The 16,363-nt window shown below is 44.6% G+C and overlaps 1 protein-coding gene across 1 annotated transcript in view; it reads left to right on the plus strand.

Moving 5' to 3' along the window:
• Window positions 1-3,094, plus strand: part of UBQLN1 (ubiquilin 1) — a 34,042-nt gene extending 30,948 nt beyond the window's left edge. The window contains exon 11 of the mRNA XM_054986446.1: window positions 1,925-3,094. Within this exon, the coding sequence (XP_054842421.1) occupies window positions 1,925-2,080 (156 nt within the window). The 3' untranslated portion in view covers window positions 2,081-3,094. The remainder of the gene's footprint in view (window positions 1-1,924) is intronic.
• The last annotated feature ends 13,269 nt before the right edge of the window (window positions 3,095-16,363 follow it).

Below are 16,363 nucleotides of genomic sequence, written 5' to 3' on the forward strand. Positions count from 1 at the left end.
CATACTTACAGGCATAGCTGAAGTCTGGCAACTAAAAGTATATCTTCAGAAAGCAGAGCAAGCCCTCTTAAAAATCTCACTGCTGTTTTTCCATGTCTTGAGACTAGATGGAAACCTTTTGAATCTCAGTATTTTTGTCATCTGTTTCATGTCCATTCTTAAGCAACAACTTCAGCGCTTTATTTAGCTTCTTTGAAAAACAGAAACGAAGTGAGACCCCTCAAGGACTTGCGGGGAGCATCTCATTTTTCCACCTCTCTTTCCCTTCCTTGCCCCTTTCCCTGCTTCCTTCTTCTTCCCACCCACCTTTATATGCCTCCCCCAGCCCTGTGGCCCAATTGCATGGTGAGGAACCTGCAAGGACTTGTGGGGGGCGGTACTTCACTTTTCCTTATATCCCCTTCCCTGCACTGTTTCCTCTTTCCTTCCTCCTGGCAGCCCCCGTGCCCTCACGTTTCCCCACGTCCTTCTTTCCTTCAAACCTACTAAGCAACTAACCTTTTATTTGCTCTCCCGCATTTCTTAATTTACTTCATTTATATGCTCTCTTTCTCCACAATGGAGACCCAAAACAGCTTACATCATTCTCCTTCCTTATTTTCCTCACAACCCTGAGGCGAGGCTGAGTGTGTGACTGGATCAAAGTCATCCAGTAAGCTTCCCCAACAGGGTGGTAATTCAAACCTGAATCTCCCAGATCCTACTCTGAAACTCTAGCCACTACACTGTCTTTGGGGGGGGGAGGAGTTGCTGTTGAATGATAGCAAATATATGGAGAATCATGAGAAAAGGTAGCAACAAACAACAATCGTGAAATAATGACAAAATAAAGACTTAGAAAAATTACAAATGTATTCTTGCTGTTATTTCCTAATTCCAATTGCCATTCAATACATCGTCAATACACACAGTCAGAATTCAAGTATAGGTCCAGACACGTGCAGGTTGGATAAGACCATCTAACGGGCCGACCGCAGCCTTCTCTAGGAGCAGCACCCGACGGTTTTTTGAGTGGAGTTTAAATGGGAGCTTCTGAATACTGAGAATTACGTCGGTGTGATAACCATCTTTGAAAAAGACTTGGAAACGGAACCCTCCCCCCAAAATGAACCGGTCGGCCCGTTAGGTGGTCTTAGCCAACCTGCATGTGTCTGGACCTAGACTTGAATTCTGACCCTATGAACTTCTTGAGAAAATTCCAAGAATACTGATGGACTTCAGAAATAATTGTTCATAGGTGATACCATCATAACTTTGCACTAGCACTTTATGTATAGGTCTATATATGAAGACTGTGTGTATTGATGATGTATTGAATGGCTATTGGAATTAGGAAATAACGGCAAGAATACTTTTGTAATTTTTCTAAGTCTTTATTTCGTCAGGATTTCACGATTGTTGAATGATAGCAAGCAGGTGGGCCTGGTGAGTCATGCAAATCATGTGGTATCAAGTCATCCGGTGGTTGCTTCCGGGCGTGTCCCCAGTTAGTCTTCCCAAAGGCCAAAACTGCCCTGAAAAGGCCCCCCTGTCCCCTCCCTCTGCCTTTTACTAACAGAATCCAAGCCTGGAATACTGTCTGGTTTTTTTATGGTTTCCTAGCAACAGCCACTGAAGGCATCTGGTTAAAGTTTCAGGTCCTCCTTTTAACATTTTGGGTTTTTTATATGTTTTTAGTTCACATATTTTTCTGCGAACCTGGGTCATTTTTCAGGTGTGTAGGAAGATTTGTCTTGTCCTTTCATGGCTCCAATCTCCAGAGTTAAGTATCCCACAGATCTTTGCTGTTTGGTTATTAGACTATAAGATGTTTGCTGAAAGATCAAGAACAAAGAAAAGCTTTGGGGTCATTGTTCAGTGTTGTACAAAGCCTTCTGTGTGTGGGTATGCAGAGTAACGTGAAATACACTTTGCTATTTTTTAGCAACTACAAAATCCAGAAGTCAGATTTCAGCAGCAACTGGAGCAACTCAGTGCAATGGGCTTTTTGAACCGTGAAGCAAACTTGCAAGCTCTAATAGCAACAGGAGGTGATATCAATGCAGCCATTGAAAGGCTACTGGGTTCCCAGCCATCATAGCAGCATTTCTGAAACTTGAAAAATGTAATTTATTTTTGATAACAGCTCTTAAATCTTTAAAATACCAGCTTTATTTCATTCTGACTTTCAGGAATTGTCTTGTTCTAACTAAACCCAGTCTGATGCATTAAGGTGGAGTGCAGTAGTTTTCTTCGAACAGTGGGAATCAATGCTTTTACACTTGGTTGTTGCATGCATCAAACACTTCATTCTGCATTGTGATTTTTTTTTAAAAGGAAATCTGCTTCCACAGTTGGATGACCAGGTTTTATCTGACCTTCAGCTGTCCAATTTAGTTGCTTCTTAAACATTAGCCTTTGATAGTAATTTATGTAGAATACAAATTAAAGAGGAAAACTAATTGAAGCTATGATTTGTGGGTACATATTGCTTATTGTGACTTGGCATGTCTTTCTTGCTAGCAAAATGCTGTAAGATTTATACCATTTGACTTAGTTACAACTCTTTCTTTTATTTCTACGAAGGATATATACATGGAACAGATTTTTCCCACGCTACTTCTTCATTGCAGTAGCATAAAAATGTGCATTTTAAAACCAGACTAAATGAAATATGCCAGACATCAGGGTAGCAGAATCTTACAGCATCTTTAGCAAGCATCTCTGCAGAAGTGCTTTGGCAAATTCTTTTAAAATACTAGGATCTGATTGTTGATCTGATCTTGACATCTTAACTGTACAGAAACCTGCATTGTAACATTGTCTCAATATTCACAAAGATTGATTGTAAATTACCTTCATCTTTGTGCTGATTGAAGGAGCACAGCTGTTTGCTCCAAAATTGCTTTTGCCTAAAGGTCTTTGGCTTTATCCCCTTGAGATTCTAACTTGCATTATGATTTGTAATTGGAAGCATACTTTCACTGACACTGTCATGTGATACTCTAATTACTTTTAACCACCATGTAAAAATACTGTATATCTTTTGGGTTTTTATTGGTAGTTATTTCTCTTGTGCACAGGTAATAAATGAATTAAACTTCTTTGTGAGCAACTTGTTTCAAAGTCACTTTTTCCTGGCAAATACTCAGATAACATGTTTAAGGCTGTAATGATAAATTTTTAAGGACATGGTTTTCAAACTGAAACAAAGCCTGAATTATAGAATAGGAATCATAAATGCAAGTTACTTTGAGGGAGAAGCTATAGTAAGTCTAGGGACTTTCCATGAGGCAGTACTTCCTTCTCATAATCTATCAAAACAGCTTGTTGTCACTTTTAGAAAGGCAGACTGTGAATGCTGTAAAATAAATAGTCTCTTCTGGGGAAAGGAAAAAGGTACAAATGTACTACACCTTGTAGTAGCGTTTTTATTCCTAATTAGAGATGGGCATGAACTGGGCCAGTTCATGCTTCCCGAACCAGTGGTTCGTGGAAGCGCGTTGTCCACGAACTTCCATGAACTGGTCGGCCTGTTTGGTTCGTGTAAAAGCCCAATACCCCTTTCCATGCCACTGTGAAGCAGCACAGAAAGGGCATTTAAACCCCCGGATCAGCTGCTTGTCAGGGATCTCCTTGACAAGCAGCTGATCCAAGCCAGCGGGGGGGGTGAAATGCCCTTTTCTCTGCTGCTGCCAAGCAGCACAGAAAGGGGCATTTAAACCCCATGAACCACGAACTGGTTCACGAACTAGGGTGAGTTCATGATTCCTGGTTCATGAAACAGGACAAACCACACGGTTCAGTTTTTTCTCAGTTTGTGCCCACCTCCATTCCTAATATCTCTATCTTGGAGGTCCTGAAGCTTACTGTGAGTTCCAGTTTACCTTTTTGGTTATTTGTTATTTTTACACCACCTTTCTCAAGGCAGATTATGCATTATGAGTCACCACAGTCAGTTTCAAAGAGTTCAATCAATGTTTGGTATATAAATGCAAATTTGCAAAGCTTTAAAACTAGCAGGTATCTAATACAGAGTTGAAGGAATGCTAAACAGAGCATAATCAATTAGAAGACTGACCTATTAAACAGCATATAAATTAACCAGTAGAATCATACTTACAGCAAGAGACAGTACATAGACGTAAAGTCTGTAGTCCTTATCCCTTTACTTATGCATCTTTGTTCCTGCCTCTCTAGCATACAACCCTCCTATCTGAGTAAAAAGCCTTCTTGAATAATTCAGTTTTACATAATTTTGTTACGTTATTGCATGATTTGTTGGCCATCCAACCATGTTTTGTTGGGTTAGAGGTAGCAAGGGAAAAAATTGGTGGTTCATTGTCATCGGTTGAGAAAGCTGAGAGGCATATACTGGCAGCATTTTTTTCTTAAAATACTCTAAGCCCATATATCTAATGGAAGTCAGAAAATTTTGAGGAGTTTGGATGAATTAGGGCTGGAAGGGGAGAAATTGAGCTTGTATGCAAAATGTGTGTTCCTGGATCATGCCGTATACACATTAATCAATGGGTTTCAGCCTTTAGGATTACCGCAAGTCCAAATTTTTTTGGTACAGGGATGCATCCAGGGTTGACCCAAGGTTTTCTGGTGCCCTTGGCAAAGTATGACCTTGGCATCCATCTAGTTCAGCATTCCGTTGTCTTCAGTAGCCAACCATAATGTTTTTGAGAAACCAACACACATTACATCCTACAATAAACCCCAGGCAAGTAGCATTCCAAAGTACACAACCTTTGCATGAGGGTACGCTCCAGTTTTGACCACCCTCATCTCCATTACTCCCTCTTATCTCCTTTAAGATTCTAAGAAACGGTCTTGTTAACCATCAGGACACATTTTATTTGATGCTTATCAATCAGCATACATATGCAATGTGTCATGTCATAGTTTCCAAAATACAGGCCAAACCTTGCCTCAAATTAAGCACGGACTTGGTTCTTATAGAAGCCACTTCACACATGATGATTTTCCTTCAGAAATATTTTTATACGTAGGAAAACTTGTGTATACCTGTAAAGTTATGCTGGATGGCTTCTCCCTCCTCGTCTCAAAAGGTGGAGAAAACGAGAATGTGAAAAGCTGGCACGAAGAAGAAAGAGCAGCCTGGCCTGTGACCCACTTTTTGGTCCCGACCCACAGGTTGGGAAACACTGGTATAAAGTACCCTTTCCCAAGTTTGACCAGATGACTAGAATTTTTGCTGTTCTGTATCTCTATGGTTTTTACTGTCTGTAAACTAACATGAGGAGCACTAACCGAAACTTACTGTGCTTGAGGTTTAGCAAACATGAAGTGGCTCACTTGGATGTAACTAATGAGTTTGATCCAATAATCCACTAGCACAAGGATCATGGCTCTTTCCTACCTATTCTAAGCAGCCATTTCTGACCATGGGAAAATTGAGTCCCAAGCAACAACCATATGGATTAGTAGGCTGCAATAAGGCAAGGGAAGGAGGTGAAATTGGTCTTCCTGCAGTTGTGCAGACTGAGGAACAAGGAGGACGCATTTTCACCCCATTCCTTCCTCACTGCAGCCTTCATGGCTATTATTCCACACAGAAACCCAGAAATCAACTTCTGTGGAATTGCTAATGGTAATTGGTAATGGCTTCTGGAGGGAGGGAAGATCTGAGTTCTGTGACAGCACCTTTTATAGATGGATTGCTTGATCCAACTCTGTATGTAGAATAATTTTTATATCTCCGTATCTACATCCAGACATGCACATAGTGGGAAAATTATACTCTATAAGGCTCACTTAGTAGCACCACCAGAGGGCACTCTTTATTTGAGTTTCAATTAGGCCCTTTTGTAGAGAAGTGTAGCATTCAGGTTTTACACATTTTTAAGAATAAACTGCTTTTGGAAAGTGTTCAAACGGGTTAAAAATAGATTTTATACCTTAGCTTCCAAGAAGAAATCTGAAGTGAAGTACAATTTCTAGAATGTCCTCACCCCACCCCCTAAATGTGCTCTTGGGGGAAAATGTACATCTAGTATGAGGACTCCTATTGCTAAAGTGTTGAAGTAAGATGTTCAATTGTAGCTGAGAGTGAATTCATAAAGTGCTTGTAACTTACATATGTAGTTCTCTGGAAGGAGTTAAGACATAATTTGATCCATATGGCAAATATTCAAGAAAACAGCTTTTATACATCATCTATAAAACAGGGTTTATGTAATGAAGTCTAATTTAAAGATTGAGGGAATGATGTTAAATTTCCAGCATCAGTACTAACTGCAGGATTTGTCATGTGGAGGTTTCTACCCGCCCCCCCCCCCCAAAGCAACTGGAGTATATAGCTTGAACATTTGCTAATGTGCTGTTAAGTACTATAGTAGTATAAGGAGTCTTTTCCATGTATGAATTTCAGCTGGGAAAGCATAGAATTTGTCAGTCTTCATAACCTGTAGCTTGTACAGTGGAAATAGTTCACCTGCCATATTAAAGCTGCCAGATCGCTCTTCACATGTTGCCTTTCCTTATTCTTGAATTACAGTGACAGCTACATCGTAGAATGTATAGATTTATTTAAGAAGAAAAATGTCAAAAGTTCCGTTGAATAGCTTTCCATCAATACAATTGATGGGAATTAAATTTCCTTATAGTTAGATCTGTAAATGTATGAATGCAAAATGTTAACAGGTGAACATCCACCATCATGTGATTCAACTAATACTTCTTTTTTCCCTCAACTATAGTCGCATCACTCAGTCCTCAGAGTATTTTAGTTACATCCAGTCTCTTCCAACCTTATTGTTACATTCTTAGTAAAATTGCTACTCTGAAACTCCTGGCAGGATCATTGCCCCATGTCAGGTAATACTCCGAAAATTTCCGAGCCGCAAATAAAATCTTGAGTTTGTCCAAATGTGAGTTTGCTTCATAACAGAACCAGAAATTCTCTTCTAAAATTTTTACTCCTAAGTTATAACTAGAGTTGATGGCTTTATCTTAAAGGTGGATTTAAACTGTGGTCCTGTTTTACAAACATCCATAATGTCATAACCTATGAATACCCAGAAATGTGATTGCAAGAATGAAGTCTGCCCCCAAATTCCACCACCACCACTCACCAATCTCAATGATGTTCCTATGTTATCTTTGCACAGAAAACATTAACATAAGGCAATGGCTGTTGGAGCCTATGTCATCACCCAACCCAATATATCCCACCTAGGAGGCCAGGAACAAACTTCAGCATCATCCCCTCTACAAGCCAGGCGTTCGGTGGTTGAAGGGGGCGGCACCATGTCGGCCTCCCACCTTTGGGGAGGGGTTCTCCCCACCATTGCACTTGGTTAATTTATTTCATTATTGTTTTGTATATTGATTTTAGTATTGTTTCCTTGTTTTTATTGATTTTAAACTGTTCACCACCCAGTGCCCCTGAGGATGGGTGTTATATAAATTGAAATATAAATAAATATAAAAGCTGTCATGGTGCTCCATCTAGGAGGGGCTGCATGGAGAATTTGATGGTTTCTCAGCTGAAGTGCATGAGTTCCTTTCTAAGAATAATGCCTCTAAGAGACAAATTCCTGTAATTTCAGGCATTGTGGCTTGTATTGCTGAAGGGAAGAAACATTTTCCTGTGAAGTGCAAATGTACAAACTATATAAATAAGCTTGCAACAGGCTCTTCTGTAAACTGTCCATAAGTTCTGTGGGGAAAGGAATCGCAATCTATAGCAAAAGCTGCACAACGCAAATCCTGTTGGAGGTGGCTTGACTAATTTTTAAATGCAGATGTGGCAAAGTAGACCCTAGGTTTGCTGCTCCAGAAAGCACCACCCTGGCCCGCCCAACTATAGGAACAGATAGGTTCATGTGGTCTTTTTCGTCTCCCAGTGCTACCTAGTCCATATCATGCCTCCTATCCTTCCTATAATGGACCTGGTCATATAGGCCAGAACCAGTAGTGCTTTATGGGATGTGAAGCTCAGTAGAAAGGCACAGGTTATATAACTTAGTTCCGTTAGTTGACCAAGGCACCACTGTGTTAAAAAACCTTTAATTCATGGGTGGAGTCCTGTGCAAAAGCCTGTGGATGGATTTGGTGAAGTGGATCTTTCCCTGCCTTCCCCTTTCTCTCTTTTAAGACAAGTGTGGGGGGGAGGGGAGGCAGGGCAAGATCTGCTTTTTCCATGTGTTCCAACAGCTGGGTTCATTCTAGCAATAATTGGGAAACCAGGAGGATATTCAGCTACAGCTAATATTCTCCTGGAAATAGCCTCCTTTGCTGCTGCTCCAAGAGCAAGGCTGTGCATAAGAGGCAGGTCACTGTTGAACCACTGCTCCCTTTTCAGTGTCCTTGCATCCCATCATGGGACTTAAGGTAACTAACAAGGGTGTGTGTTCCTGATTAACCACAGCTTTCACCGAATAGCATTTCTGGCAACAATGGTGTGGCCAGCTTTGTTTCTACATCTTTGAATGATGCATGGCTACAGCAGACTTCACAGTGAAGACATTCACATCACTGGATCTCCATAAGGGGGGTGGACATTACCTCACAAGAAAAACTGAGACATAAGTGCTTGGTCAGTCATGGCAATGGGTTGTTCACAGTGGCAGCAGTTCACCAGTAACAATGGCTGTGATCCTGGTTTCCTTTACTGGTGTATGGTAGAGACTATCTGCATTTGGAGGTTTGCTGTCATTGCAGCCCTTTTTCTATACAGTGCATATTTACTATGAGTGGGGTACGCTGCTTTTGAAATGAGTAAGGAAGCATAATTTTCCCATACTGTAAAGTGGGAACAAGAGAACGGACCTTTGGATACTCACTGAGAAGAGTCCTTCTCCTCTGAGAAGGAGAGGACACCTTGGGTGATTCCCTTTGCCCAATCAGAGAGGCAGGAAGTCAAGTTTCTTCCTCTTTCCTGTTGGCTGTGGGAACACCCTCTCCCTCAGTTCGGGTGACTCCCAATAGCAGTAATTTTCTTCCTTCTCTGTTGCTTATACTCATAGGTGGAAAGAGCTCTTCATCAGTCAGACCTGGAAAATAGTTACAGGAATATAGAGCATAGAAAGAAGAAGGAGGTTGCAACACAAGATATAAACAAAGAAGAGGGATAGGGACAGGTGAGGATGAGGAAACCTGGGAGGGGCAAGATGTCCTCCGCTTCTCAGAGAAGGACCCTTCTCGGTGAGTATCCAAACATCCGTTCTCCCTCTGAGGCAGAGGACATCTTGGGTGCTCCCAAAGTAGTTTATCTCTAGAGGGTGGGATAGATTCCTCATCCTGTAATACGTGTTGCAACACTTTTCTCCCAAATGCGGCATCTGCGGAGTCGTACAAATTCAGTCTGTAATGTCTCACGAAGGAAGACACGGAAGACCACGTGGCTGCTTTACACACTTCCTCCAGCAATGCATTATTGAAGAGGGCTGCGTTAGTGGCTGCGCTCCTTGTAGAATGTGCCGTGATCCCTTTGGGGATTTCTCTATTGTTCGCTCTGTAGGCTTCCGCTATGTACACTCGGATGTTCCTCCCAATTGCAGCTGTTGGCATCTTTTTTCCAAGATTGGGAGTAGCGACATTTATTAAAAGAGTCCGACTTCCTAATCGGTTCTGTCCTAGTCAGGTACGCTTTGAGAGTTCTCCATACATCGAGCTTGTGCCACTCCCTCTCTTTAAGATGAGTAGGACTAGGACAGAAAGATGGTAAACAAATTTCCTGAGCCCTATGAAATCTTGAACTTGCTTTGGGAATGAACGTCGGGTCAGTACGTAGGACTACTTTGTCTCTGTGAAAGACGCACAAGTCTGGCTTTACAGATAAAGCCCCGAGTTCTGATATTCTCCTGGCTGATGTGATGGCGACCAGAAAAATAGCCTTCTGACTTAGCCACTTCAGTGGAATGGACCCGCTTGGTTCAAAGGGAGGCCTAGTTAAGGCTGACAGGACTACATGTAGTCTCCAAGAGGGAAAACAATGAACCACAGGTGGACTTAGCGAAGTAGCACCCTTGAGAAAGCGTTGAATGTGGAGATGCGTGGATAAAGTGAAACCCTCAAACGGAGAGATGACAGAAGCCAATGCTGCTACCTGTTTTCGTAGAGTGGCTAGTTTGAGCCCGAAGTCTAGGCTATCGTTTAAGAAATGGAGGATGGCTGATAGCGGAGGCTGCAGATGGTTCAACTTCTTCCTCCTGGCCCATCAAACGAAGGCCTTCCAAACGGTATTGTATATTTTGATTGTAGATCTCTGCCTGGATGCCAACATGGTGTGGACCACTTGTGGAAGGTAGCCTAGGTCAGTTGGTGAGGACCTTTCCATTTCCACGCAGTCAAACACATCCACTCGGGATGTGGATGCCAGATCGGACCCTGATGTAGCAGGTCTGGGATGGAGGGCAGTGTGAACGGGTGGGATGTTGCCAGTGCCAGAATTGTAGAGAACCATGGTCTCCTGGGCCACCATGGAACGATCATGTCTGCTCGGCGATTCTCCTCAGAAGCTTGAGGATCTGCGGAAAGGCGTACAATAGTCCCTTGGGCCATGGAGAGTTGAGAGCATCGATGCCCTCCACCCTCGGATGACTGTACCTGGAAAAGAATCTGAGTAGTCAATGATTGGAGGGGGAGGCAAAAAGATCCACTATCAGTGTCCCGAAATGTGAAGTTACCTGTAGAAACACTTCCGCTTTGAGGGACCATTCCCCCGGTTGCAATGATTTGCGGCTCAGTTAGTCTGCTTGCATATTGTTGATCCCCTTGATATGCTCTGCCTGAATGGATCTCAGTCGGCCCTCTGCCCAGGACAGGATCTTGACTACCTCCTTGTGAAATCTAGATCAGCGAGTGCCCTTGCTTGTTGATATATGTCTTGGCCGACGTATTGTCTGTCTGCATCAAGATGTCTCTGCCAACTACAGCCTGGTCGAAATGCAAGAGGGCCAGATGGATTGCCCGCATCTCTAGAAGGTTGATGGGAAGACGGGATTCCTCCTTCGACCAGACACCTTGAACTGGTCATCCTTGCAGCGTCGCCCCCCCAGCCCGAAAGGCTGGCGTCTGTAAACAGTTGTATCCGTTACAGGGAGAGGAAGGATTTCCCCTGTTGTGTGTCTTTTGTCCACCATCTGAGGCTTTCCTTGACTTTCCATGGAACCCTGACCGTTCTGTTCGATTTGGCGATGATCTGGGCTTGGAAAGGATGAAGAAAGGAAAGGAGATCTTTTGTGTGAAGTCGACCTCAGTATAAAGCCTCGCAATTGGCGACTAGTGTCCCCATCAGCTTGGAGAGTGTCATGAGGGAGGAAGACCTGTTTTGAAGCACAGCGCTGACGAGTTGCTTGGTATTTTGAATTTTCTCGTGAGAGAGGAAGAATTTTCCTTCCTTGGTGTCAATCATCAAACTAAGATGCAACAGCTTCTGTGAAGGAGTGAGGGAGCATTTGCTCGGGTTTATCAAGAAGCCATGGCTCTGTAGGTACTCGATTGTCTCTGCAGTGACCTGGAGAGATCTCAACTTGGAATGCACCCTGATTAGAATGTCATCTAAATATGAGTGGATGCGGAGACCTTTCTCCCTTAGACACATGATGGGATTGATAAACACCTTGGAGAAGACCCTGGGAGCAGTTGCCAGTAGACATGGGCACGATCCAAAAAATAATCCCGATTTAGCTGATTGTGATTCTGCGCCGCCGCCGAACACAGGTACCCAATTCTAACTGATCAAGTCTCGTTTCTGGTCCAAAATCGGAAATTGGGGAGGCCAGCGCCCAGAGCAACCGTAGTTAGGCTGTTGCGCGCACACATGCGCGCGCTCCTGAGTCACTCCTGCCCACGCAGCAAGCCGGCTGTCCCGGTGCGCTGTGGAGCTGGCAGCAGTGCGAGTGGCTCGGAGGCTGCCCGCGCTGTTCACCTACCCCGCAAGACAAGGGGCGGCCGGCTTGCCCATGCGCCCCTTGTCCTGGGGAAAGGCGAACGGCGTAGGCGGCCTCCCAGCCTCCCGCGCTGCCTTTTGCCTTTCCCCAGGACAAGGGGCAGCTGGCTTGCCCACGTGCTCCTTGTGGGATGTACTAAAACGAATGACAGAATTGCCCATTGAAAATAATGGGAGAGGCTTGAATGCCCATTGGAAATAATGAGAACCTGGAATGCCCATAGACTTGCATGGGCTCCATTGAAACACATTAGAGAAAAAAAAAGGTGCAAAGAAAACGTGGAATGGATTTTGAAGGAAACTTTCTGGGCCCAGATAGATTGTTCTGGGACTGGATTGACAGGCCCCTGAGTGCAATGACGGCCCCTGGGTGTCTCAGAAGGGCTCTGGGACTGGAATGACAGGCCCCTGACAGGAATGACAACCCCTAAGTGTGACAGAAGGGCTCTGGGACTGGAATGACAGGCCCCTGACTGTCACCCAGGGACCATCATTCCGGTCTCAGAGCCCTTCTGACAGACCCAGGGGCTGTCATTCCAGTCCCAGACCCCTTCCGAACAGAAACCGATATATCCGATCAAGTCTCGAACAAGCAAACTTCCCAACTGCTGGATTGGTTACCGTGGACAGAACTGATTAGCTGAGTCACGATGGAGCAAATGCCAAAATTGGGGACTTTTTGAAATCGTAATTCAGATCGTGCCCATGTCTAGTTGCCAGGCCAAAGGGAAGTGCTCTGAACTGGAAGTGACAACCGCCCACGCAGAACCTCAGGAATCGGCGGTGAGCAGGGTGCATCAGCACATGGAGATATGCCTCTGAGAGGTCTATGGATATAAGGAACTCTCCGGATCATAAGGCCTCGGCAATCGATCTTAGAGTCTCCATGCGGAAATGTTTTGTCTTTATGAAATGATTTATAAATGTTAAGTCCAAGATCGCTCACCAGTCCCCGTTTTTCTCTGGAACGGTGAAGAATATCGAATACACACCGCTCCTCTCCTCCTGAGGAGGAACTAATTCTATTACCTCGATGTTTAGCAGGTGGCTTATGGCTTTTAAGGTGATGAGTCTTCTCCGGGGGGTTCTTGCAAAGCGGGGATTTTATGAAACGATCTGGTGGGTAAGATTCGAACTCTATGGAGTATCCTTTGGAGACTACTTCTAAAGTCCACGTGTTCGCCTTTGACTCCACCCAGGTTTGATGAAACTGAAGTAGCCTCCCTCCCACCAGGCCCTGATCAGAGTCAGGATTTTGGGGCTTTGGCTTCAAACTCGTATCTGTCCCCACAAGATTGATTGAACTGGGTGGACCTGGCTCCAAAGGAGGATCATTTGAAGTTTGGCATGTTGTTGTTCCAAGACGATCGTCTGGAGTCCTGTCGAACTCTTGCCAAGGAGTGATGGGTACAAAAGGATTGGAAGTTGGACGTATGCCTATCAAGCCTCCTAAGTGACTTATGTAAGGCTTTTTTCTTATCCCGCGTTTCCACCAGGACTTTTTCCAGAGAATCCTCAAAGAGCTTGTCACCCTGGAATGGGTAGGCCATGAGTATGAATTTGGAGCAAAGGTCTGCCGGCCAAGCTCTCAACCAAAGGAGCCTCCTCGCGACCGCTGAAGAATCTATGGCTTAAGACTAAAAGGTCAGAACGTCTAGGGTGGCGTCAGCTGCGAAGGTGTTGGCCTTTAAAATCCTATTTGCTCCTTCCAGGAGACATCTATGGTTCCTTGGAATCAGCTGAATCAGTTTGCGAACCCAGTTTGTGCATAACACTGCCAATGCTCTGGTTACAATCAAAGCAATGGACGAGGCTCTTATGGCCATAGCCGAGGCCTCGTGAGCCCTCCTGAGGGCTGCCTCAGCTTTCCTGTCCATGTTGTCTTTGACAGAGCCGTGGCCATCCTCAGCTAGGAGACCTGGCGACTGAAGGGCGGCGACCAGTGCAGCAATGTGGGAAACCTGCAACAACTCAATAGCATATGTAGGTAAAGCATACAATTTTTAAACTGCTGTCAGATAAGATTTGCTGGTTGCTGGGGCCACCCACTCGGCCTTCAACTGCCTCTCGAAATACTCAGGAAAAGGGAAAACCCTTTCTGCATTGTCAGCTCTAGGGAAAAATTCTTTACAGCCTTTAGGTCTAGAGGTCTTGCCCTGCTTAGAATCCTCCCCTTTCCCAGGAGAGGCTTCTTGGAGGTCTAGGGCAGCTAGAGATTTAGTCAGCAGGTACTGGTAATTGTCAGCCTTGAACAATCTGTCTGGCTGATCTGGCATGCTAAGCATTTCCTCTTCCTCCTCTTCAGAAAGAAACTCCCCATCTTCTCTATACTCGCTATCAGAGGGAGATTCCCCCTCCCAAGTCTCAGTCCTGCCCCTTGTGCCACTGGGGGCTGATTTTTGTGCCGCTTTAGTAGGCCACGTATTGGTGATGTGACGTTGTTTACAGGGGGGAGAAGTTGCCTCACTTGCTGACCTGGGTTGAGACTGGCACAACCTTAAGAATTCCTCCCTCATTGTCTGCCTCAAAAGGGTCATGAAGTCAGTTTGGAGGGGAAGGGTAGCCCCGTCAGGTATGTTACCGTCTGACGTTGGGTTCAAAATGGCGGTCTGCAGGGTTCAATTCACCCTGGAAGGGCCCGCTGTGGATCCTCCCTCTGGGAGGATGGCAGGCACATGTTCAGATGCTGCGCATGGCTTCAGGCGGGCTCCACCGCCATTTCCCGCCTTTTTGTTTGCCATCACCTCCGGGGTCTTCTCTGCCTCCGGGCAGGATTGCGCTGTCGATTTGGAGCCAGATTGCTTTTTCTTACGTTTGAAAAGCATAAGGTGCCCAGATTCCGTTCCTGCTGTGCAAGCAGGATGGTATCGGGTGGCTCGGCATCTCCTACTGTTAACGTCGCTGTAATTAGGCTCCCCTCCTCGCTGTCCATAAAACTCCCATCGGAGTTTATTGGCTCCATAGCTTGTAGATCTTGCTGGTTGTGTAGCTCAGCAGAGGCAAGAACAGAATAAGGAAAGCAAAGAAGCAGAAACTGTATAATGAGGAAGCAAATAGTGGAGAGAGGAAGGCTGAGTGAAAGGAAAAGTGAAAATGTAGTGAAGAGAAATGGCAGAGAGATCTGCCAGCTACTGCTCTCCCTGGAGGCAGGAAAGAACAGAGGGAGAGGGTGTTCCCACAGCCAACAGGAAAGAAGAAACTTGATTTCCTGCCTCCCTGATTGGGCAAAGGGAATCACCCAAGATGTCCTCCGCCTCAGAGGGAGAAGGAAACTGTGAGCAAGGATGTTGATGAGTGTTCTGCACTTGTTAAGAATGCATTGGGGTGAGATGGGGGAAGTGCCAGGAATCTTCCACAGAGGCACAGTTTCCTAGGCTGCTTGTGTATGGGTTCCTTGTAGTACCAGTAGCAACAATTGGACTGGAGTGAATTCTGCAAAAACAAGAAATTGTTGCCCTTGATTTCTTTTATCTCTGGATATTTGTTGGTGAGACACTTTACACAAACCATACCACTAAAGACAGAATGATGGATCCCTTACATCTCTTGGGATACAAAATCTGTTTCCTTTTGGCCTGCCATAATTGCTGCAGGCTTAGTATTCTATCCTTTGAGATGGGAGAGTAAGCAATTTGGCAGAGCATCCCTTTAAGCCACTGATTCCCATGGGAAAGTTTTAATTTAATACCAATTGTTCTGTAGAGGTAACATTTTACTGCCAGCAAGGATGAGGCCAACTTCTGAGCAACCACAGGATTCCAAATAACTTTGCTGTTCTATTACAGCCACATTCTACCCCATTTCCCCCTTGAGTTGACAATATCCTTCAGCATATGGGTTATGCTGGTAGTAGCAGCCTCTTGCCAGCACAAGAGTACCACATGGTGATCTACAAATCATTCTTCCTCCCCTCCCCCCCAAATCCTTGTGTTTTGGTGAAATATAAGCTAGATCTGACTATAGCAATATAGTCTGCTGATACATCCAGTTGACCAGAGAGCATAGCAAGGGTCCAGAGATTACCCCAAGCCTTGAACCACATAATTGATAGACAATGAGTAATTACTTCTATTGAGGGTAAGGGTTATAACAACCTCCACCCTAAAGATGAGTGGAAACTTTTTTTAAAAAATTGCTTCATTATACCCCAACTTCCCCCCCTCCCATGGGGACCCAAGGGGGCTTACATCATTCTCCTCTATTTTATCCTCACAACAACCCTGTGAGGTAGGTTAGGCTGAGAGCGTGTGACAGGCCCAAGGTCACCCAGCAAGCCTCTATGGGCAGAGTGGGGATTTGGACCTGCTCTCCCAGATCCAACACTTGAACTATTACACCACAATTACCAAGCTAGCTATTGTCAGCAACATGCACCAATAGGAATTTAAACATAAGCCAATGCCATAACTTGGTGTCAAAATTTGAGAAATGTATAAAAAACCAAGAGCATCCTTTTGT

This window comes from Eublepharis macularius, chromosome 8, assembly GCF_028583425.1.
Source record: "Eublepharis macularius isolate TG4126 chromosome 8, MPM_Emac_v1.0, whole genome shotgun sequence".
NCBI lineage: Eukaryota > Metazoa > Chordata > Lepidosauria > Squamata > Eublepharidae > Eublepharis > Eublepharis macularius.